The following is a 24,446-nucleotide window of genomic DNA, read 5'->3' as shown; positions in this document are numbered from 1 at the left end:
AGGACAGTCATGTTGTGTAGGGTCAGACTTTTCTGCTCTCCGTGCTGGATGAAGAAACTTAAAAGTGAGGATAAGACCCCAAAAGGCTGAAAACAGGGACTGTGTCTGCCCACACTGTAATGGGTAAAGGTCGAAACCTCAGGGATTCTCTTGTACCTATGACAATAAAAAAGCTATATACGTATCAGACTACTACTGTAAAAAGAGCCATTAAAAAGCCTTTTTGAAACGTGTTTTTTTTCCCAATACTAATGGGAAACGTATTGGAAATGGGGCAGCCGAAGCCTAAAGGGACCCATCGCCATCTTGCATACGATGCAAACCAGAGATAACCAGTTAACGATCACAAGAGGTGGAACAGCCGGCCCAGGTGGATAAAGCAAAGTCTTTCAGGCATGAAAGCGAAGCTTCTACTGTATTGCGACCCCATACACAATGCAGCGTGCGGGGCTAGCGGTAGTAACACAGCCAGACTATTTAAGCCTCAGCAGTGGCCTGGTTGCGACACACTACATATTCTAAGGTAAGAGACACTTTCAGGGGAAAATGCTGTCCTTTGTGTCGTGATTGACATATGAATTCATATCAAATACATTATTCAAGAAGTCTGCAGTTCACTTTGCAAAAGAAAACATCATGATATTCGCTACATAACAGAAGGAAGCGAAATATATGGAGGTCACTAAACTAAGACCGATATCCACCAACTAGCCCTAGCTGTAGATGAAATATAGGAGAAGAGAATTACTGCGAAAGGGTTTATTATAAATGAGGTCACTCTGTGTTCACATAGGAATGAAATTACGACACTGAAACCTAGCCAGAGATCCGGAGCTCTGTACGGGGCATGAGGGCATCACAGAGGAGGAGGCAGGCAGCACCAGCTGTGGTGATACAGACAACATGACACTTGTTTGAAACAATAAAGAACTCTAGTGTGAAGAATCTTTCGTTGTATTCCCTGAGCACCAGCTTTATTATAGGTTAAAGGAAAACTTCCAACTTGCCACAGAAGCCCCGGGTGTCTCTGGGGCCCAGCCGGGCTTTAACACCGCTTCATTGCAACCTACACCAAACTAAGAGGTTTTCAATTATTTGCATGTCTGCCACATACGCGCCTTGTTCGGTGTGGAGTGAAAACTTACCTTTATTAATATTTAAATTAAAAACAGGATTTGCTTTTTGGGTTATGTTTTTGAACATGTGTTGAACCAATTTTCCCTCCCCCAGCCATAAAATACTCAGCCATCCTCCTGTAAACGTGACACAAGTTTGACCAAATAATTAATGAATGAGAAGAGCCTGAAGAGGCAGGACTCACTTCACGAACCAAGAATCGCTCCCCACACCGAAGGTGCCGCAGGGCTGGGGACTCGCTGCAGCGGGGAAGCAAAGGCACTAATGATGGTTGTCAGCTTAGTAAGGGAAGAGTGGGAGGAGGAAGCTTGAGAGGGGGGGGGTGGGAGGAGGAAGCTTGGGAGGGGTGGGAGGAGGAAGCTCAGGAGGGGTGGGAGGAGGAAGCTCAGGAGGGCTGGGAGAAAAGAATGCGCATATTTTCAGATTCTTCACAAAAAAGTGGAAAAATCATTCAAATTTGTGATAGAAAAGTATGCAAATGCCGCTCATTCTGGAAAGTCCACAGTCTGATGAGGGGGGCAGAGAGGACTCCCTGTCAGTTGTTGGGCCTCAGATGAGACCCTTTGTAATCCTCGTTTCCACAGATCAATAAACTCTTGGAAGAACTCTGTAGTTTTGGCAAAGGTCATATCTGGATCTAGAAGCAGAGGACACATTCTCTGCAATGGGACAGCTCAGGATTTCCCAGACGGCCTAGTTGGTCACCAGCCCTTCTTGGACAGATTCTACACAGCGGGGCAGGTCCGAAGAGTCCGGTTCAAGGTCAGCCAGCTCCCCTGGAATTCACCAGCCCTTATAGCCTGGGCTGACTCAGCTCAGCCGGACAGGCCCGGGTATGTCCAGAGAGGTCAGCCTGCTCCCCATGAGGTCACCAGCCCTTCTGGATGGGCAGTCTGCGCTTGTCCTTGCCGGCGTTGTGCTTCCGTTTCTTGCTCAGGAAGTTCTCCAGCTTGCCGCTCTTTTTGAGTTCCACATATTTATCAGCCAGCTCCAGCGTGCGCTTCTCGGCTGCGAAAAACACGAGAGAGAACAGTTATAATCACATCTAAGCAAGTCTGTTTGATTAGCATGGATAGATTTAGGGGTTGCTTCATGCACACATCTATCACTTTCAAAAGGGAAATATGGGGGTGAATACGGGCTGCCCCAAAGCAGTGCATATGACAGCTGGACGAACCTCTATAAATTACAGAACACCTGGAGGTCAGTCTAGATTTCGGTTCAAAACAAGTGGAAAATCTGCATCTTTAAACCATCCCCACTATTTCTTCAAGTAGGTCAATAAATATTTTTGATCAAAAAAGGGGGTCACTGTTCCTGAGAGATAAAGAAGCGAGAAAGATATCTAGGTTCTGGACAGAGCATTGGGGACAGTCAACAAGCCTCACACATCTTCCACCTTACAGACGGCCGTGACGGCATTAATCCTGTTACGCTTAGACTATGGTAATGCAGTCTACACTGGGCTTCCCGAAAAACTCCTGGGGAAGCTTCAAGTGGTTATAAATTATGTGGAAGGTTGATCTATAAACTGCTAGGAGGAGCCCAGGCCACCCCTCTGCTGCAGCAGCTCCACTGGCTTCCCATCAAGCAAAGGGTTAAATTCAAGGGGCTGTGCATTGCACACAAGTCTCAGTTCAGAGAGGCACCCAAATACATCAAAGATCGCCTGAGGCCTCATGTGCCCGGACGCTCTCTTCAGTCATCAGAGTCTCGTCTGTTAGTCTGTCCACGTTTCAATAGAATGACTCTAGGGGGCCGGGCGTTTTCAGCTACCGTCCCCCAGATCTGGAACAAACTACCAGACGGAATGTGTAAGGAAACCAGGCCACTACCGATCCGGAGGAAGCTTAAAACCCTTCTGTTTAGGGAGGCGTTTGGATAAGCTTCCTCCGCTGTGTGTGGAGTATAGTTGCGCATAAAGGATTCTGGACCTCTGATTTATGTTACAGCGCTTAGAGACCTTTGGGTGATTGGTGCTCTATAAATATAATTTAACATAACATCCCGAGGGATGTCAGGCTTCATCTTCGGGTAGGTGCTTCTCGTCGGACCGGCGCTGCAATGACCTACGGGTCCCGCGAAGGGTCACCTTAGCAGAGACCTCTTGGTTTTATTGCCGTTTGATGAGTGCGAGCCTGTCCAAGTGAAGTGGTTTGTAATGTAAACAGTAAATATTTCAGCCAAGCTGAACGAAGGCTGTGTGTCAATCACTGCCCATAGGAGCATGCAATGTGGTAAAAAGCCTAAACTTGACTAGTCCAGCTTCTGTCCACTGCGGATCTCGATAGCCCCGATCATTACCCAAGAGGCCGAACAGGTTCAGAACAGTAGCAGCTTTATTCAGGTAAAACAGCTTCCTGCTGTGCTGGGATGACCACCCAATCCACGCCCCTAGACCCCGACGTGGCTTAGAGAACGGTACTCACATTTCTTCAGGAAGTACGGCTTCTTGCCTTGCTTTGCCAACTCCCCCTGCTTCTTTTTGAATTCCAGCTCCCTTTCCCGCTGCTTTTGGAGAGCCTGCTGCGCCTTCTCCTGATGTACCTACAAAAGGGTGCAAAGAGGTAAGTGGGGGCCGCATGTCTGGTGCAATGCTGAAAATAGAGCTAGCAGTCTGGACCACTGAGGCTTGTGAAAGATCTGGTACAGCACCTGCAGGGGGCATCTCACATGGGCACGGCTGAACTAAGGAGGTGCTCAATCAGAAGGGCACCCCATGGCTGGCATCACAAAATATGACTTGCCCGACATGCCCTGGCGCTGCCCGCCATAAGCATTGTTCACATTACTATGCTCTGATCATCCTTGCGTTGGGTGACAGAAAGAAACCAGTTACTTGCCTGTAAGGATTATGTTACTTACCCAGTAAGCATCGGTCTGTTCTTGGCATGTAGAGCTGTAGAGTCACACGCTTCGCACACTCCTGCCATGTAGTGTTGGGTCCGAATGTTTGCAAGTTGTTTTTCTTCAAAGAGGTCTTTGCAGTCACGTGCTTGTTACGGAGAGGCACCGCAGGGATCCCATGTGGATATTTAACCTTCTCAGACTACGTTGAATCTCTGCCCATCTCCATTTCCAACATCAATTTCAGTCTCTCTTTCAACCGCTTGCTGATTTTCTCGAGGTCTTTGACAACTTCAACAAATACTGGGGGAGCTCTTGGTGCACCTCTGTACCAAACATCTGGGAAAATAAGTATCTAAGACGGCGGGCACACACCGGGGCACTTCTAGGCTCAAATATTAGGAGGAAATATGATAAGTCTGTGAATCTAGAATAGAGTTCAGGCTGCAAAGCAGGACCCGTCAGTGTTTAGACACTGGCATAAGCAGTTCTTCTCCTAGACAGTCCTGGCTCTGCTCCTGCACAAGGAGAACAACGAGGGAGAGAGGGAAGGTAACTAAGGAGCACTCTCGGTCCCCCAATTCATATCAACGAAAAAGTGTGCCTTATTCGAAAGAAGAGCATGTGTGTAGAATCCAACCAGGTTCTTTAAGAAGTCCTCACTCACCAACCTGGTTGGTGACATGCGTCATCATCTGGCCTCACCAGGAGAGGCCGAGTGCCAGCCAGGTGTGCTGCGACGCCAGAACCACTGCTGGATATATGACTGAATACATTGTTGAGCTATATCCACTGGTGCGTGGTCAACATGTTTCTGCCTATATGTTAAAATTAATCAGGCATTCATCAGGACCGAAAGAAGGTGAACCCCGGCGGTATTGGCGCGCTAAGGCCCACACTGACCTGAGGTCATGAGTGTGAAAAAGATCATTTTTTAAAAGCACATTTGCAGCTCACATTGCCAGCACATCCTCTTTTCTTGAATGGCCTCCGTGATGCCTGACAACAGTAACAACTGTTTACTTCAAATATTTCCTGGAGACTCTTTGTTTATGTTTCTATACGAGGACCTGAATCGATATCCCTTTCAGGGTCCGAAAAACCATACGCACGATTGGCTGTAACTTATAACGCGTCACTCATGTCCACGCGATAACGTGTGCGGACACACCTAGCCCCACCTCCTTTTCGTGACTTCCTGGACACTTAAAACCATTCGTTGTTTAACGGTCACCTACCAGCGGGGTCCGGTCACAAGAGGGATGACGCAGGTACCAAGCGGGTGCCTGGCAGCGAAGGCGCGAGTTCCCCACACATCGGCATGAGATAAGTAGCACTTTGCATGTCCTGGCCTTGTAATTAAATTTGTTTCCCTTTTTTTCCCTGTATCTGTAGGGTGTGCCATTTTGGCACCACCCCCTCCCGAGACCCTTGGTGTAATAAGTGATTACACCGCATGTAAGATATACTCTGAACTTCTACTATCCATGTGTACCCAGCAGCACTGGTTTATAGCTCTGATTCACTGAGTACTGATTACCGCTAAACGCCGCTATGGGCATATGGAGTGCAACAACTCCTTGACAGTTTCTCACAGATTACTGATTACCGCTAAAACGCCGCATGGGCACTGTGCGTGTAACCACTCTTTGGCATTTTTTACCACGATATGCATCGAGCTTTCCCCTCTTCATAAAATGCACAACTAACACGCCTGGCCAGTGTTACCGTTTCAGTGCACTGTGAAGGGCACTAGTGTATATTTTGTCATAACAAACTTATGTATATCATGTCTAAATATTTTTTTTTATTTGTTTCTCTTTGTATGTTCGTTTGTCAATGTCTATTTTATTTTCAGTGTAAACTCGGTTCCTCTCAACACGGGGAGTACCGGACTAATCAAGTTTTTATGATCTTTTCACACTCATAACCTCAGGTCAGGGTGGGACCATACCGCAGGGGTTCACCTTCTTTCGGTCCTGAAGAATGCCCGATTAATTCTCACACATAGGCAGAAACATGTTGACCACACACTAGTGGATATAGCTGAACAATTTATTCAGTCATATATCCCACGTTTTGTTTTTATTTATGTCGGACTGGCCTAACTAATACATTTCCTTTTTTTGACACAATTTAGACATTTTTAATTCACTATCACAAATCTCACAAAAACCAGCTCCGCAGTAGTTCTGGCTGGCGTTGCAGCAAACCGGGGTGGCATTAGGCCTCTCCTGGGGGGCCCTATGATCAAGCAAGTCACCGACTAGGTTGGGGAGTGAGGGCTTTTTGAAAAACCTAGCTGGATTCTACACACAGCTCTGCTCCTGCACATCCAGAGCATGAATTGCCCACAATTCTGGAGCCGGTGTCCAGGCCTCAGCGGAGTATTCCCAATGCAACACGATCGCGGATAGCGCCAGAGTCATGACAGTAGACATAGGATCTGCTTTGGAAGCCCGCGTCGTCTTCAATCTGGATGACACTCAAGAGCTTCAAGTGCAGAACTGAGCTGCGTTCAAACCAGGACATATGGTGCCAAGAAGACTCTTTCAAACATGGAGCCTCTGGTACAACATGGAAGATATTACTGGTGTCAAAGAAAGAGATAGAAGAGTGACCTGATCTTCTAGAATAGAGGACTTACACACGGGAGAGTGCACTTTAAGCAGCCATTGAGAGGGGTCAGAAAGATGGCCGACTAGGGTGCTTTTACAGATAAGCTTGCCTCAGAGAGGAAAGCAGAGGGTAGGCGCAGGGGTGAAAGATGGACGAGTCTTTGCTTTAGGCCATTCGGCTTCTCTGCCAGGAGCACTTCTTTTCACCCCTCATATCAGCCCTGGATTGAATGGGGCATTCACAGCTGTTGTGCTGAGCTGTTCAGGCCTTGGTTAGCTTTCCACTTGTCAGGGAAGCAAAGTCAACATCTGATACAGCTGTTTGCAGCTCCACCTTCCTTATCTGGCCTGTCTTGTATAGTGCTGGTTGCAAATGTGGTTGAAGTTTAGCAACTCAAAACAGGGGCAGCTTATTCTTGAAGAAGAAAAGGCGAGGCGTCCACTGGTATCCAGACCAGTGAGAGACCAGGGTGTCCGAAAGGACTACGTGCAGTCCATGGCTGCAGGCCCAAGCGGGCTGATGAAAAGACTTGCTGCAGGGGATGGTTTATGGAAAGGATGAACTGAACTCAAAAGCGACAATGCAGACACAAGATCACATTACTCCCTTCACTCTCGGAACTGCACTTTCTGTACTCTAGAGCCCTCCTCCGAGCCAGACGTGCGCAGACACGTCATGATGGATCCCCTGAAGTGAACACTAAGCACCAGATATCGCACACCGCGCCTGAAGTGAGCAAGCGTGCTGGTAGCAGGGACGTCGATTTACCATCCTGCGCCTTTTCCCCCAAGAGGAGCTTTGAAGATATCCTGATTTCGGCCCAGGACAAAGCACAGGGTCCTCTTCTTACCAATGCTACCTCTTGATGCCTTCTGTCCTTGATCTGGCAACGCTAGGGGTCTGCTTATCGCGCCAACCACTGCGGACCTTGGCTTGGCCCCGGGCTGGGCCTCTCAGAGGGACAGCTGCCTTTAGCTATATTGCTGATCTTTGCAGCTACTACTGATCCCCGACATTTGTCTGGCACACGCTACTGGATCTCATTACTGCTGGCTACTGCTGACCTCCGACCTCGCTCTAGCACTCAGTGCTAGTCTGTTGCCACGAGCATAGTCTCGCTCAACTGGAAGGAAGCCCCCAGGGCTACCACAAATGATCCCCTCTGTCTTGACAGATAGAGCGACCGGCCTTTACATTAACGGACCAACCATCTGGCCACAAAGGAGTCCTTTCAAGCATGGCGGAGACAGGTGGGTTCAGCTGTGACCGAATAGGGCAACAAGGGGTCCACTCAACTCTGCCCAAAGCGGGTCCCAGCCAAGGACTTTCACGCAGAGATTCTCCAAACCCGATCGAGGGACGGCAAAGGGATCCAAGACCAGAAAGGTTCCCGTGGGGCCACTAGGACCAGCCATAAAGAAGGCAATGTGTTACTTGTGACCATATTGGGAAAAACATCTCTCCCTTGCTGAAAATAAAAATCCCTTACAAGGAATTCAACCAAAACAGAGTCACCACTGCCCGGCTCAGGGACACCGCTACCTCACTGCCCGGCTCAGGGACACCGCTACCTCACTGCCCGGATCAGGGACACCGCTACCTCACTGCCCGGATCAGGGACACCGCTACCTTACTGCCCGGATCAGGGACACCGCTACCTCACTGCCCGGATCAGGGACACCGCTACCTTACTGCCGAGATCAGGAGCACCGCTACCCCACTGCCCAGATCAGAGACACCGCTACCCCACTGCCCAGATCAGGGACACCACTACCCCACTGCCGAGATCAGGAGCACCGCTACCCCACTGCCCAGATCAGAGACACCGCTACCCCACTGCCCAGATCAGGAGCACCGCTACCGCACTGCCCAGATCAGGTACACCACTACCCCACTGCCGAGATCAGGAGCACCGCTACCGCACTGCCCAGATCAGGAGCACCACTACCCCACTGCCTTGCTCAGGGACACCGCTACCTCACTGCCCGGCTCAGGGACACCGCTACCTCACTGCCCGGCTCAGGGACACCGCTACCTTACTGCCCGGATCAGGGACACCGCTACCTTACTGCCCGGATCAGGGACACCGCTACCTTACTGCCCGGATCAGGGACACCGCTACCCCACTGCCCAGATCAGGAGCACCGCTACCCCACTGCCGAGATCAGGAGCACCGCTACCCCACTGCCCAGATCAGAGACACCGCTACCCCACTGCCCAGATCAGAGACACCGCTACCCCACTGCCCAGATCAGGAGCACCGCTACCGCACTGCCCAGATCAGGGACACCACTACCCAGATCAGGGACACAGCTACCCCACTGCCCAGATCGGGAGCACTGCCACCCCTCTGCCTCCTGAGACAGAAGGAGTTGAAAGAGAGTCAAACATCCGAAGGTGTTATCACCCCAAGCACGCGCTCACCAGCCGCTTCAGGAGCTGCTCAAGCTTCTGCTTCTGCTCAGGATCCTTCACCTTCTTCAGCCTCTTCTCGATAACCTGGAGGAAAAGAAGGGGCAGACATCAGGCAATGGGAGCTTGAACAATCAATCAGGCATTTTAAAAATCCCACAAGAATCCAGATCACCAGATAAAAGGTTTCCATTGAGGGCGCGTTCCTCATTCGATAATCTTACTCAAAACAAAGCAGAAACGGCTTGCGATGTAAAGCCACGCGTGGTAACAACGCGGTCGTTGTAACGTCCGTGTTGTAACCTACTGCGGGGAAATAGCACACGTAGTAACGTGTTGCATTCAAGCTGTAAGGGCAGTGGCAGGGTCCCAATGAGGGGGGGATCCCAGGGGCCCTCTTCTGCTCCTAGGCCCTAGGTCCCGGGGTACCATGTACTAGGGACTGACATGGGGCAGACGTACCACTTGGGGGTTTGTTTTAAGGAAGGAGCACTGGCACAGGGGACCTGGTTGGCAGGGACCATGTGCAGTAACCACATCAAAATCAGGCAAAAAGGGGGGGCTAACCATGCAAAAGAGGCACCTTCTCACATCCTGCCTAGGCGAGACCTAAAAAGAGAGGGCAGCAAACGGCCATCAGATGGATGAGATGCAACAAAAACACACCTCTTTCTCCTTCTTCTTGATGTCGTTGATGAAGCCGTAGGTTTTCTCAAAGATTTCTGGCTTGTACTCTCCGGAGAGGTCATCGAAGCGAGGGTCTCGATGCACCTGCAACACAGCACAAGAGAGGAGGAGTCAGAGGGAGCAGCGAACGAATGAACCAATGATCAAGCAATGGATAAGAAAGCAGTAACACACCTGACGGGACACAACTATCTCCAATACAAAAGACAGACGAACACAACAAGAGGGAAGCCTCACCCATAAACCCACAGACGGCAAAGATGTAACCCAGCAGCTGTCATTCACCTATGAACTCAAGGAGGGTACGAAGGGAGCCAATCAGCAGCAATCCTGAAGAACATTCAACATGAATGAGCGGCACGTGTCGCCATCGATGAGAAACAGACTAACTGTGGGAGACCGTCTTTAATAATCCCACATAGGACACAGAAACAAACTCACTTATGAACAAAATGAAGGACGGAGCGCAACTAACGGACAAAACACCGATCTTAAACCAAGATCATGAAATATTACTTGTGATCGCACAGATACAAAAGGTACAACTTTTGCTTATTTTGTAATTGGAGACCAGAGTCACAGTCATCAGCGAACGATATGTCCTGGGTAAAAAAATGCTTACGAGACTCGTCACCGGGGAGACTGAGGGGTCTATGAACCCCAAGAAGCCTGGAGAGACCATGGACCAGGAGCGAGCTTGGACCAGCTGTAGACCTGCTACGGCCTGTATCCAAAGAGTGCTTACGAGACTCGTCACCGGGGAGACTGAAGGGTCGACAGACCCCAAGTAGCCTGGAGAGAGCATGGACCAGGAGCGAGCTTGGACCAGCTGTAGACCTGCTACGGCCTGTATCCAAAGAGTGCTTACGAGACTCGTCACCGGGGAGACTGAAGGGTCTACAGACCCCAAGAAGCCTGGAGAGACCATGGACCAGGAGCGAGCTTGGACCAGCTGTAGACCTGCTACGGCCTGTATCCAAAGAGTGCTTACGAGACTCGTCACCGGGGAGACTGAAGGTTCGACAGACCCCAAGAAGCCTGGAGAGAGCATGGACCAGGAGCGAGCTTGGACCAGCTGTAGACCTGCTACGGCCTGTATCCAAAGAGTGCTTACGAGACTCGTCACCGGGGAGACTGAAGGGTCTACAGACCCCAAGAAGCCTGGAGAGACCATGGACCAGGAGCGAGCTTGGACCAGCTGTAGACCTGCTACGGCCTGTATCCAAAGAGTGCTTACGAGACTCGTCACCGGGGAGACTGAAGGGTCGACAAACCCCAAGAAGCCTGGAGAGACCATGGACCAGGAGCGAGCTTGGACCAGCTGTAGACCTGCTACGGCCTGTATCCAAAGAGTGCTTACGAGACTCGTCACCGGGGAGACTGAAGGGTCTACAGACCCCAAGAAGCCTGGAGAGAGCATGGACCAGGAGCGAGCTTGGACCAGCTGTAGACCTGCTACGGCCTGTATCCAAAGAGTGCTTACGAGACTCGTCACCGGGGAGACTAAAGGGTCTTCAGACCCCAAGAAGCCTGGAGAGACCATGGACCAGGAGCGTTCTTGGACCAGCTGTTGACCTGCTACGGCCTGTATCCAAAGAGTGCTTACGAGACTCGTCACCGGGGAGACTGAAGGGTCTTCAGACCCCAAGAAGCCTGGAAAGACCATGGACCAGGAGCGAGCTTGGACCAGCTGTAGACCTGCGACGGCCTGTATCTAAAGAGTGCTTACGAGACTCGTCACCGTGGAGACTGAAGGGTCTTCAGACCCCAAGAAGCCTGGAGAGAGCATGGACCAGGAGCGAGCTTGGACCAGCTGTAGACCTGCTACGGCCTGTATCCAAAGAGTGCTTACGAGACTCGTCACCGGGGAGACTGAAGGGTCGACAAACCCCAAGAAGCCTGGAGAGAGCATGGATCAGGAGCGAGCTTGGACCAGCTGTAGACCTGCTACGGCCTGTATCCAAAGAGTGCTTACGAGACTCGTCACCGGGGAGACTGAAGGGTCGACAGACCCCAAGAAGCCTGGAGAGAGCATGGACCAGGAGCGAGCTTGGACCAGCTGTAGACCTGCTACGGCCTGTATCCAAAGAGTGCTTACGAGACTCGTCACCGGGGAGACTGAAGGGTCTTCAGACCCCAAGAAGCCTGGAGAGAGCATGGACCAGGAGCGAGCTTGGACCAGCTGTAGACCTGCTACGGCCTGTATCCAAAGAGTGCTTACGAGACTCGTCACCGGGGAGACTGAAGGGTCGACAAACCCCAAGAAGCCTGGAGAGAGCATGGACCAGGAGCGAGCTTGGACCAGCTGTAGACCTGCGACGGCCTGTATCCAAAGAGTGCTTACGAGACTCGTCACCGGGGAGACTGAAGGGTCTACAGACCCCAAGAAGCCTGGAGAGAGCATGGATCAGGAGCGAGCTTGGACCAGCTGTAGACCTGCTACGGCCTGTATCCAAAGAGTGCTTACGAGACTCGTCACCGGGGAGACTGAAGGGTCTTCAGACCCCAAGAAGCCTGGAGAGAGCATGGACAAGGAGCGAGCTTGGACCAGCTGTAGACCTGCGACGGCCTGTATCCAAAGAGTGCTTACGAGACTCGTCACCGGGGAGACTGAGGGGTCTATGAACCCCAAGGAGCCTGGAGAGAGCATGGACCAGGAGCGAGCTTGGACCAGCTGTAGACCTGCTACGGCCTGTATCCAAAGAGTGCTTACGAGACTCGTCACCGGGGAGACTGAAGGGTCTACAGACCCCAAGAAGCCTGGAGAGACCATGGACCAGGAGCGAGCTTGGACCAGCTGTAGACCTGCTACGGCCTGTATCCAAAGAGTGCTTACGAGACTCGTCACAGGGGAGACTGAAGGGTCTACAGACCCCAAGAAGCCTGGAGAGACCATGGACCAGGAGCGAGCTTGGACCAGCTGTAGACCTGCTACGGCCTGTATCCAAAGAGTGCTTACGAGACTCGTCACCGGGGAGACTGAAGGGTTGACAGACCCCAAGAAGCCTGGAGAGAGCATGGACCAGGAGCGAGCTTGGACCAGCTGTAGACCTGCTACGGCCTGTATCCAAAGAGTGCTTACGAGACTCGTCACCGGGGAGACTGAAGGGTCTACAGACCCCAAGAGGCCTGGAGAGACCATGGACCAGGAGCGAGCTTGGACCAGCTGTAGACCTGCGACGGCCTGTATCCAAAGAGTGCTTACGAGACTCGTCACAGGGGAGACTGAAGGGTCTACAGACCCCAAGAAGCCTGGAGAGACCATGGACCAGGAGCGAGCTTGGACCAGCTGTAGACCTGCTACGGCCTGTATCCAAAGAGTGCTTACGAGACTCGTCACCGGGGAGACTGAAGGGTCTTCAGACCCCAAGAAGCCTGGAGAGACCACGGACCAGGAGCGAGCTTGGACCAGCTGTAGACCTGCTACGGCCTGTATCCAAAGAGTGCTTACGAGACTCGTCACCGGGGAGACTGAAGGGTCGACAAACCCCAAGAAGCCTGGAGAGACCATGGACCAGGAGCGTTCTTGGACCAGCTGTAGACCTGCGACGGCCTGTATCTAAAGAGTGCTTACGAGACTAGTCACCGGGGAGACTGAAGGGTCTACAGACCCCAAGAAGCCTGGAGAGACCATGGACCAGGAGCGAGCTTGGACCAGCTGTAGACCTGCTACGGCCTGTATCCAAAGAGTGCTTACGAGACTCGTCACCGGGGAGACTGAAGGGTCTTCAGACCCCAAGAAGCCTGGAGAGACCATGGACCAGGAGCGAGCTTGGACCAGCTGTAGACCTGCTACGGCCTGTATCCAAAGAGTGCTTACGAGACTCGTCACCGGGGAGACTGAAGGGTCGAGAGACCCCAAGAAGCCTGGAGAGAGCATGGACCAGGAGCGAGCTTGGACCAGCTGTAGACCTGCTACGGCCTGTATCCAAAGAGTGCTTACGAGACTCGTCACAGGGGAGACTGAAGGGTCTACAGACCCCAAGAAGCCTGGAGAGACCATGGACCAGGAGCGAGCTTGGACCAGCTGTAGACCTGCGACGGCCTGTATCCAAAGAGTGCTTACGAGACTCGTCACAGGGGAGACTGAGGGGTCTATGAACCCCAAGAAGCCTGGAGAGACCATGGACCAGGAGCGTTCTTGGACCAGCTGTAGACCTGCGACGGCCTGTATCCAAAGAGTGCTTACGAGACTCGTCACCGGGGAGACTGAAGGGTCTTCAGACCCCAAGAAGCCTGGAGATACCATGGACCAGGAGCGAGCTTGGACCAGCTGTAGACCTGCTACGGCCTGTATCCAAAGAGTGCTTACGAGACTCGTCACCGGGGAGACTGAAGGGTCGACAAACCCCAAGAAGCCTGGAGAGAGCATGGATCAGGAGCGAGCTTGGACCAGCTGTAGACCTGCTACGGCCTGTATCCAAAGAGTGCTTACGAGACTCGTCACCGGGGAGACTGAAGGGTCTACAGACCCCAAGAAGCCTGGAGAGACCATGGACCAGGAGCGAGCTTGGACCAGCTGTAGACCTGCTACGGCCTGTATCCAAAGAGTGCTTACGAGACTCGTCACCGGGGAGACTGAAGGGTCGACAAACCCCAAGAAGCCTGGAGAGAGCATGGATCAGGAGTGGGAAGGTGGGAAGGGCAGCCTTAAGGTGGGAAGGGCAGCCTTAAGGTGGGAAAGGCAGGTTCACTCAGCGGAGGAGAGGGCATCAAGTTCCCCGGACCAAAAGCAAACACTGTTCGTCAGGGTCTGATGAACAGGAACGGAGGCATTGAGTATCGAACTCCAGAGGCTGCAGGAGAAATAATGTGTTTGGTGCCCAACATCCAACTCCCCATCCACCCCGAAGCAAACCTCTAAGAGCCAGAACATAGGAAGAAGCTAGACTTCATGTCTGCTGTGTACAGCTTTGAACCATTCATGGTTGGCTAATCTCATTAAAAATAAGTTTATAACATTAAAATGCAAATAATGGCACTCGGGTGTAAAGAATATGACATTTTATCGAATGATGAATGCAGAATTCCCCTTTCCTTTTGGTAGCCTGCATTCTTTCAATGCGAGGGACCCTCGTGGAGCACTTTCTCCGGTTCTCTGCAGATAAAAAGCTGCACTAACACTTACTGCCTGCACAGGAGAAGCAAAAACAACAGTTGATGAACAGAATGCAGAACAATGTCATACATTCACCCCACTACAGAGATCTGGGCCTAAATCCATCGTTATTTTGCTCACCAAGCCATTTCACCAAGCCATTTTGCTCACCAAGTTTAAACCCAGCCATATGCAAATCAGTCTGACCCTGTGCCTCATGGGAACAGTCCAGCCCGAACTGCCAAGCCATGCCTTCCCTGGACCGGAAACAAGCTTCCCAGGACCGGTTTCTGGCATTCCAGCCGTCTTCAGCCAGGATAGCTTGACTCCAGTGGTGTGGAGAGCAGGTTATGCCCAGACGTGAGTCCCTTGCTCACTCTACTACTGGATTCAAGATAGCCTGGCTGATGAGGATTATGAATCCAAAATCGGTTCCATGATGCTTTTTTCCGGTTCAGGGAGACATGGCTTGGCAGTTTGGGCTGGACTGTTCCCATGAGGCACAGGGTCAAGATTTATTTGCATATGGCCATGTCTGAACTGGGGTGGTGTGGTGAGCAACAAAACGATGGATTTAGGCCCAGATCTCTGTACTGGGGTGAATGTATGACATTGTTCTGCACTCTGTCCATCAACTGTTGTTTTTGCTTCTCTTGTGCAGGCAGTAAGTGTTAGTGCAGCTTTTCATCTGCAGAGAACCGGAGAAAGTGCTCCACGAGGGTCCCTCGCATTGAAAGAATGCAGGCTACCAAAAGGAAAGGGGAATTCTGCATTCATCATTCGATAACATTTCATATGTTTTACACCCGAGTGCCATTACCCACCAGGGGAGGGGGCCAGGGCCCCACACCAGGGTAGGGGGATCTGCCTTCATGCACGTAACATAGTACTGCACCGTGCTCAAGGCACAAGGTTAACGCTTGCAAAGACGAGCTTCTCACAACTCTGCACTGTACTGCACGACAACATACTCAAGAAGCAGAATTAACACTCCCAAGTACTAGCTAGAACTTCACTGCTCAAAGGGCACAGAGATAACTCATCCAATGACAAGCATTACACAGTCCTGCGCTGCACTGCAAAGTACCCAAGGCACACGGGTAACTGCCAAAGACGAGCTTTCAGTGCACGGAACACGAGGCACATGGAGCTACCAGGGAGTTATTGTGCACGTCTAACAGTGAATTAAAATGAGCACACACCTTCTTCTTCACAGGGACCACCTGCCTTAAAAACGGCGCTGGCTTCTTGGCGGAGATCTCCATGGGTCTGCAAGAAAGAAATGAAAATACAATTTATATAGCGCAACTCATGCCCGGGGGCGTCTTGGCGCTGCGGAGGTACTATTCAACAACACTGAATTTACAAGTGTCGTAGTCACTGTGGCGTCATCATTCAGAAGTACCACGCGCCGAAACTACTCTAAACTGGCCTCATAACTCGGAGAACTACAAACCAGTAATGTCCAACCCACTGAAGAAGAACTTGTAGAGTCCTCAAAAAGATCATGTGCCATGGACCGGTGATCGAGTCTTACAGCCAGCTTTGTTTCTTGGGCCAGAAACTGGTGCTGCTCACAGCAGGCGCCATCGCAAGGACAGGCAGAGTGAAGTACTGCTTACAGCAGGCGCCATCGCAAGGACAGGCAGAGAGAAGCACTGCTCACAGCAGGCGCCATCGCAAGGACAGGCAGAGAGAAGCACTGCTCACAGCAGGCGCCATCGCAAGGACAGGCAGAGAGAAGTACTGCTCACAGCAGGCGCCATCGCAAGGACAGGCAGAGTGAAGTACTGCTTACAGCAGGCGCCATCGCAAGGACAGGCAGAGAGAAGTACTGCTCACAGCAGGCGCCATCACAAGGACAGGCACAGAGAAGTACTGCTCACAGCAGGCGCCATCGCAAGGACAGGCAGAGACAAGTACTGCTCACAGCAGGCGCCATCGCAAGGACAGGCAGAGACAAGTACTGCTCACAGCAGGCGCCATCGTAAGGAGAGGCAGAGAGAATCACTGCTCACAGCAGGCGCCATCGCAAGGACAGGCAGAGAGAAGTACTGCTCACAGCAGGCGCCATCGTAAGGACAGGCAGAGAGAAGTACTGCTCACAGCAGGCGCCATCGCAAGGACAGGCAGAGAGAATCACTGCTCACAGCAGGCACCATCGCAAGGACAGGCAGAGACAAGTACTGCTCACAGCAGGCGCCATCGCAAGGACAGGCAGAGACAAGTACTGCTCACAGCAGGCGCCATCGCAAGGACAGGCAGGGAGAAGCAATGCTCACAGCAGGCGCCATCGCAAGGACAGGCAGAGAGAAGTACTGCTCACAGCAGGCGCCATCGCAAGGACAGGCAGAGAGAAGTACTGCTCACAGCAAACTGGATCACAAGGACCCAGTGATCAGCGCTGCTCTCAGGCACTTTATTTAGGGCCCTGAGGGGTTTAAGGTGAGTCCTTTTGAAAGGCTGCAGTTGATGGCAGCAACAGGCCACCCCTGCCCTTGCCCGCTACAGGCCACCCCCGCCCTTGGCCGCTACAGGCCCCCCCCCCCCCCCATCCTGGCAGCCAAGTCATTAAGAGCTAAGGACCCTGCGGTTCTCAGTCTACAGTCACTGGGAGAGTGAGGGGCGAGCCATCCCCTGGCCTCGCAGTTGCTTTGGAGAGCTCTACTGGTCTCAGTCTATAGTCACTGCTGGGAGAGTGAGGGGTGAGCCACCCCCTGGCCTCGCAGTCGCTTCGGAGAGTTCCACTGGCCTCACCCAGCACCACGCGCCAAGGTTTGTAAGTGGTTCCCACAGAGTGTAACAAGATGCCCAACTTATAACTCTGATCTGCATTTATCCCGTACACGAGTTGTGATATACAGGCAAGCGCTCGCCCACCCCCCAAAGCCTTCCGGAGCTCCCATACCGGTTCTTGTTCAGACGAGGCTTCTTCTTGGCGCTCTCCGCAGCCGAGGGCCGCGTCTTGGCTCCAAAGACCATCTGATTGTAGAGTTTGGTCCCAACTTTACTCTGGAGCTGCAGTAACTCCTCGAAGGACATCCCGGACAGTCCTGCTGAACACAGGGGAGGGAAGCTTCATACATTACAACCCGCCATCAGTGAAGCCCGCTTTATAACATGATATGTTTTATTTTAAAAACACAGACCACAGATACGTGTATTCTCTCTGAAAACTGAACACGCAGTCACTGGTGGCGTTATATGAAACATCATAGATATCTTTTTTCACAGTTGCACATTTCTTCATTTACAATACTTGTCATGGGCATCAGCAGGCTTTCCATAACAAGCATTTGCAATGCAATAGCTCTCGCATTCGCGAGAGTGTAAGCTATTGGCATTGTAAGTGACATTGCCTTTTATTTATGTGCTTTTAAAAGCAACACATATAAAAGGCATTGTCATTTTTAATGCGGATAGCTAAAACTCTCACAAATGCGAGACCACTTTCATAGTGGCCGCGCCCCTTTCTTTAGATGCTGCTCACCGTATTCAGGTTAGAGAGAGCAGAGTCTAAAGAAAGGAGTGTGTCCAACATTAAAGTGAAAGCGCGGTATGGGGCACTTTCATCCAAAGCGAAAAAAATATAAAGGAAAAAAGTTACTGTAGCGCGGCCGCTAAAGTGCTGCAAATTCAATAACTAAGTGTAGCCACAAATTAAATAAAGTGCTGTCGCGTAAGCGAAAGCAGACCTCGCTGTAAATTAAAAAATAAATCCATTCATATTATAATAAAAGCAGGCAGCGTGCTGCAACGTCCTGTGTGGAACAGGTAAAGTTAATTAAAGAAAATAGTGCTCACCGACTAGCTAAAGTCGACCAGGTAACACCACAAGTAAAAGGTCGGGTCCTTACAGGAGGTTACAAATGCAATGAGGGACTAGTAGGCCTATTCGCAAATGAAAAGCAATGTAACAGGAGCCAATTAAAAAGATGGGTGGAAAATGGGCGGAGCTTTTATTTCCTACTTAAATCAAGCCAACCTAAAAACAATTGCACCGAGTTGTCTGTATTGATGTGAGACACTCACAACAAGAGTCTTACGAGTTGCCATGGTGACATCACCCCCTCCGCCAATAAGAGTGACGCGCTACTGTCTGAAGTGAGGTCTAGCAAGACAGAATGAACACGTCATGATTCTGTTGCAGGGATGCTGCGGAGTCACAGACCATGCTTGTGATCATGGAACCTTAATAGACTGGGAGTGAATCATCCTACCACCAGAGTACCAGTGGTCCCGGGACCGACTAGCTGTAGTGTCTCACTTGCCCTCCCACTCACTCACAGAGGAACAAGTGATCAGACACCCCAGAACACAACACTACCGACCCTCTCAGGGATCGCGGTTACAAGCCACGTCTTTTCACTCTCATACCAGTCCACAATAAGATCTGACAGAAACACGAGAAAAGTTTAAGATGTTTATTTTAACTACCGTGCTCTAGTATACAGTATGCGTGCCACAACAAGTAGAAAAATGCCTAACACGAATACGGTCAGCATAGCAAGTAGTCCGTAAATCATAACAGGTGCTGTCAGTATATACGACAGAGTAGCCTAACCTCCCTCCCCGTGTACAGATGCAAAATTATTATGTATCAGAAGGTCTCTGGGTGTTAGCAGCAGACCCCGCACCTCAGTCTATAGATGGAAGATCTACGTCACAGGTGCTGTCACACTCCCTTCTCTGGAAAGATCCCTCTCTAAATGTGTGTCACCCGCCCATGTATACCTGTATGACCAAAGTACATGTTCCCAAACAACAGCTGCGTCTGCGTGTTTTGTCTAGGTGCTAGGGCCTGACTGGAACAGAACAACACGGGCATTGCTGTTCGACCTGGTCTGCAGTGTTCAGACTAAATCCCAGGAAAGAGCCGAACACAAAAACAACAGTAAGTTGTTGTGCGTGAAAGCTGCAGTGCGGCGCAAAGCGAAATATGTTCGTCTAGTAACATGCACAAAGCAGAAGAAAGTCTGCCACGGGCTCATGTGAACATAGGAAAAACGGCAATGGCCACATGGCCCATATGACAATCCCATGGGGGACACTGGCTGTGACACGGGACGCTCCAGCTGTGACAGGGGTCGAGCAGGATCGGGCACGGGGAGCGCAGGATGGGGCACGGGCGCACAGGGCGGGGCACGCAGGATGGGGCACGGGCGCACAGGGCGGGGCACGCAGGATGGGGCACGGGGCGCGCAGGATGGGGCACGGGCGCGCAGGATGGGGCACGGGCGCGCAGGATGGGGCACGGGCGCGCAGGGCGGGGCACGCAGGATGGGGCACGGGGCGCGCAGGATGGGGCACGGGCGCGCAGGGTGGGCCACGGGGCGCGCAGGGTGGGCCACGGGGCGCGCAGGGTGGGCCACGGGGCGCGCAGGATGGGGCACGGGCGCGCACGATGGGGCACGGGGCGCGCACGATGGGGCACGGGCGCGCAGGATGGGGCACGGGCGCGCAGGATGGGGCACGGGGCGCGCAGGGTGGGCCACGGGCTGGGACACAAGACGTGAAAGCTGGAACATGGGACGTGGAGGATGAGCAGGCTGGGGACTCCGGACGCGCACGAGGTGCGCAAGATGGGCCACGGGGTGAGCAGGATGGGCCACGGGGTTCCACTTGGGACGCGCAGGCTGGGACTTACTCCGGACGTGCAGGCTGGGACTTTGGATGCGCACGAGGTGCGCAGGGTGGGCCACGGGCTGGGACACAGGACATGAAAGCTGGAACATGGGACGTTGAGGATGAGCAGGCTGAGACTCGGGCCACGGGGCAAGCAGGGTCGGCCACGGGGCAAGCAGGATGGACCACGGGGCAAGCAGGGTTGGCTCCGGGGCAAGCAGGGTGGGCCACGGGGCAAGCAGGGTGGGCCACGGGGCAAGCAGGGTGGGCCACGGGGCAAGCAGGGTGGGCCACGGGGCAAGCAGGGTGGGCCACGGGGCAAGCCGGGTGGGCCACGGGGCAAGCAGGGTGGGCCACGGGGCAAGCAGGGTGGGCCATGGGGCAAGCAGGGTGGCCTCAGTGATCAACACAGACTGTAAGGGCATCTGGAGCATTCAGGTGACTTTATGCACTTGTTTTGTTATCCTGGTGTCACCCTTCACTTTATTTAAATTCACATGGTGCAGTAGTTTTTAATTGTTTATTGGTCCTGACGAATGCAAGGGAACAACAGTCCCAGTATTGCAGAAACTAGTTGACCTTTTCTTACCAGGAGCAGTCTACATTATGAGACAGCCTTAGGTTGCATTGATTTCATACTTTTGGTATGTTAGGCACACACCGAATAAACTCTTTGTCAAGTGCCTTTTCAAACCAATTTTAAATTCACTTCTTATTGGTTTATTTCACCCTATCACTCCTTCTAGCACTGCACACCCCAGTCCCATATTTGGGGCCACTTATAAACACCAAGTGGTCTACCACACTGTCACTGCCTTCACCTCTTGAGGGACCCCCTTACCACCGGGTTGACCTCTTAGTGTGGCACCGAGCTTCTCAGACGGGTGGTACGGATAAAATCCCAAATGATGAAGGGCGGATCCGTATGGTGACTGATGGGTATTTTCCTCACCTTGGTGAGAATTTTCTGTGACGCATCACTTTGGCTTACAGGGATTGGTTGGCTCTCTATTCTTTATGGGCACACCCTTTGAGACCCTCTGGTACCTTCTGTTGTTTATATGCCTTTTGGGGACTGTATCCAGAGCGTGGTCTGTAAATTTCCCCCAGGTCCCCCCCTACCGTAGTGTTTTTGTTGCAAGCAGGGTGGGCCAAGGGCTGGGACACAGGATGTGAAAGCTGGTACATGGGACGTGGAGGATGAGCAGGCTGGGACTCGGGACGCGCAGGCTGGGACTCGGGGCGAGCAGGGTGGGCCACGGGGTAAGCAGGGTTGGCTCCGGGGCAAGCAGGGTGGGCCACGGGGCAAGCAGGGTGGGCCACGGGGCAAGCAGGGTGGGCCACGGGGCAAGCAGGGTGGGCTCCGGGGCAAGCAGGGTGGGCCACGGGGCAAGCAGGGTGGGCCACGGGGCAAGCAGGGTGGGCCACGGGGCAAGCAGGGTGGGCCACGGGGCAAGCAGGGTGGGCCACGGGGCAAGCAGGGTGGGCCATGGGGCAAGCAGGGTGAGCCAAGGGCTAAGCAGGGTGGGCCAAGGGCTGGGACACAGGATGTGAAAGCTGGTACATGGGACGTGGAGGATGAGCAGGCTGGGACTCGGGACGCGCAGGCTGGGACTCGGGGCGAGCAGGGTGGGCCATGGGGCAAGCAGGGTGGGCCAAGGGCTAAGCAGGGTGGGCCAAGGGCTAAGCAGGGTGGGCCAAGGGCTGGGACACAGGATGTGAAAGCTGGTACATGGGACGTGGAGGATGAGCAGGCTGGGACTCGGGACGCGCAAGCTGGGACTCAGGGCGAGCAGGGTGGGCCATGGGGCAAGCAGGGTGGGCCAAGGGCTGGGACACAGGACGTGAAAGCTTGAACATGGGACGTGGAGGATGAGCAGGGTGGGACTCGGGAGTAAAAAGAGGAGCGAGGGCCACACCAGGGAGGTGTAGGAAGAGGTTGTAGGGGAATTAATGGGAAACATTTTTATAAATTATGGTTTTAACATGAGTTTCTTTTATCAAACCCTTTGGGAGGAATGTCTTTCTTCTCGAAAAAGGCTTTTTTCTTTTGTTTCAAAGTATTTTCTCCCGGTAGATGTGAGGCAGCAGTGTGGACTGTGGTTCTGTCCTCAGATCAGGTGTCGTTCTCCCTGGAGGCGGCAGAGGGCGCCGCTGCACAGGACTTCTGTCAAGTGAAGCCTTGGCTAATGCAAATCTGCTCTGAATGTGGTGTTCCTTTTCCTCGACACAGACCCGCTATATCTTTTGTGTTCTACCCCGGTGCAGGCGCTGCCTGCGACCTTTAACCTTTCGTGATGAAGTTCCATTTCCAGTGCCATTATTTAACAAGCATTGAAAATGCAATAGGTCTCGCAATAGAAGAGTTTAACTTTTTTCGTTTTGCAAATGGATGCGTGGCGTTGCGTGGATGAGTGGCGTTGCGTGGATGAGTGGCGTGTGAGAGTGGCGTTGCATGTGTGCCCCCTGTTCCTGCCTGTGTGAGATGCGCCCCCTGTTGTTCCTGTCTGTGAGATGCTCCCTCTGTTGCTCCTGTCTGTGTGAGAAGCATCCCCTGTTCCTGTCTGTGTGAGATGTGGCCCCTGTTCCTGTCTGTGTGAGATGCGCGCTCTGTTGTACCTGTATGTAAGAAGCGCCCACTGTTGGTCCTGTCAAGTGTGGGAATGAGTGAGAGAAAAGAGAGCAAGAGGAAAAAGAATAAAGGTGATAGAGAGTGAATGAAGGGGAGTCAAAGAGAGAGAGAAATAAGGGGAGATAGAGTAAATGAAGGGAAGGGAAGGGAAGGGAAGGAGAGAGAGAGAGAGAGAGAGAGAGAGTAAATGAAGGGAAGGGAAGGGAAGGAAAGGAGAGAGAGAGAGAGAGAGAGAGAGAGAGAAACAAAAAACACAAGTGATAAAAAAAAGTAAGCCATGCACGAGTGATTAACGAATGCTGATATTTTTAAGCCCACAGCACATGTTACTTTTCCTAATGGGAGAATATAAGAAATTGACAGAGTGCGCAAACCACAGAGTTAATGGCCAATAAAAATAAATCCAAGAGCGAGCCGTGCACGAGTGAATAAGTACTGCTGATATTTTTAAGCACACATCTAATGGTACTTTGCCCAGTGGTAGAATAAAAAACAAATTGACAGAGTGTGCAAACCACAGTGTCAATGGGCAATAAGAAAGCAGGAGCAAAACTCCGAACTGTACTCTATTACCTGTCAGCCTCCTAAACACGATGTTTTGTGCGCAAATGATTCTGGAGGGATGTATGGTAATTAGCATTTCCTGTTCACGGCTGGGGCAAAAATTCCTTTAGATGATCGATTCTTGCTCTACACATTTTCTTCTCATTTAATACCTTAAAAAAAAAGAGAGAGAAGTCCACTGTGTCGTAGCCCATCACCCCCGAAAAAATGAACAGCAAACAATAACTACCAGATGGGAGAATTAATATATTCGTCCAGGCCACAAGCAGCAAGGAATCCAGGCGCCTGAGCTGAGTGTGCACCACGGATGTTCCTCGCTTGCATCACCCACCAGAAGGATTTCACAAGTGCTGCAAAACCAGTAGGCATAGAAACAAATGGAGAGGGAGGGGGTGGGCTGCCTACTGATGCGTGTGGCAAGAGATGGAGAGTGAGAGCAATTAGGGGGGAGGAGAAGTGAGGCCAGAGCGAGGCTGATGCCTTTGATGATGGAATGCGAGCTCCCAGAAGCTGTGCCAATGGAATTAACGTCTAGACTAATGGTACATTAGTACAACTGTAACAAGCGCTATTTAAAATGGAATTCTTTTTAATAAGGCAGAGTTATGTACGTAGCACATACATAATGTTTAGCAACTATTCTGTCTCCATCAAGAACGGATGGTGGGGCAGACGTAACGTAGAGTTACTTGTGCATGTGCTTAAACTGGTGGTTTCTTTTATCCTCTCCTGATTTGTCAAAAGTAACCTGAAGCAGCTGACAACTCCCTGCGGCGCTGTCAGAGGAAATGCAGTCGCATCACATACCGGCGAACAGTCTGTGTA

At 52.0% G+C, this 24,446-nt stretch overlaps 1 protein-coding gene across 2 annotated transcripts in view; it reads right to left on the bottom strand.

Annotated features, from left to right (window-relative positions):
• Positions 1-947: 947 nt before the first annotated feature.
• Positions 948-24,446, bottom strand: part of RRP36 (ribosomal RNA processing 36) — a 69,915-nt gene continuing 46,416 nt past the window's right edge. Inside the window, exons 3-8 of one of the 2 annotated variants that reach the window (XM_078647241.1) lie at positions 17,709-17,856; positions 16,003-16,069; positions 9,682-9,786; positions 9,028-9,102; positions 3,567-3,684; positions 948-2,145 (exon numbers count right to left, since the gene is read on the bottom strand). In XM_078647241.1, the coding sequence (XP_078503367.1) occupies positions 2,006-2,145; positions 3,567-3,684; positions 9,028-9,102; positions 9,682-9,786; positions 16,003-16,069; positions 17,709-17,856 (653 nt within the window). In that variant the 3' untranslated portion in view covers positions 948-2,005. The remainder of the gene's footprint in view (positions 2,146-3,566; positions 3,685-9,027; positions 9,103-9,681; positions 9,787-16,002; positions 16,070-17,708; positions 17,857-24,446) is intronic. The other variant, XM_078647242.1, reaches the window with a different exon arrangement.

This window comes from Lissotriton helveticus, chromosome 6 (assembly GCF_964261635.1).
Source record: "Lissotriton helveticus chromosome 6, aLisHel1.1, whole genome shotgun sequence".
NCBI classification, from domain to species: domain Eukaryota; kingdom Metazoa; phylum Chordata; class Amphibia; order Caudata; family Salamandridae; genus Lissotriton; species Lissotriton helveticus.
The sequence above is the reverse complement of the archived record's forward strand: the minus strand, read 5'-3'. Positions and strand labels throughout refer to the sequence as shown.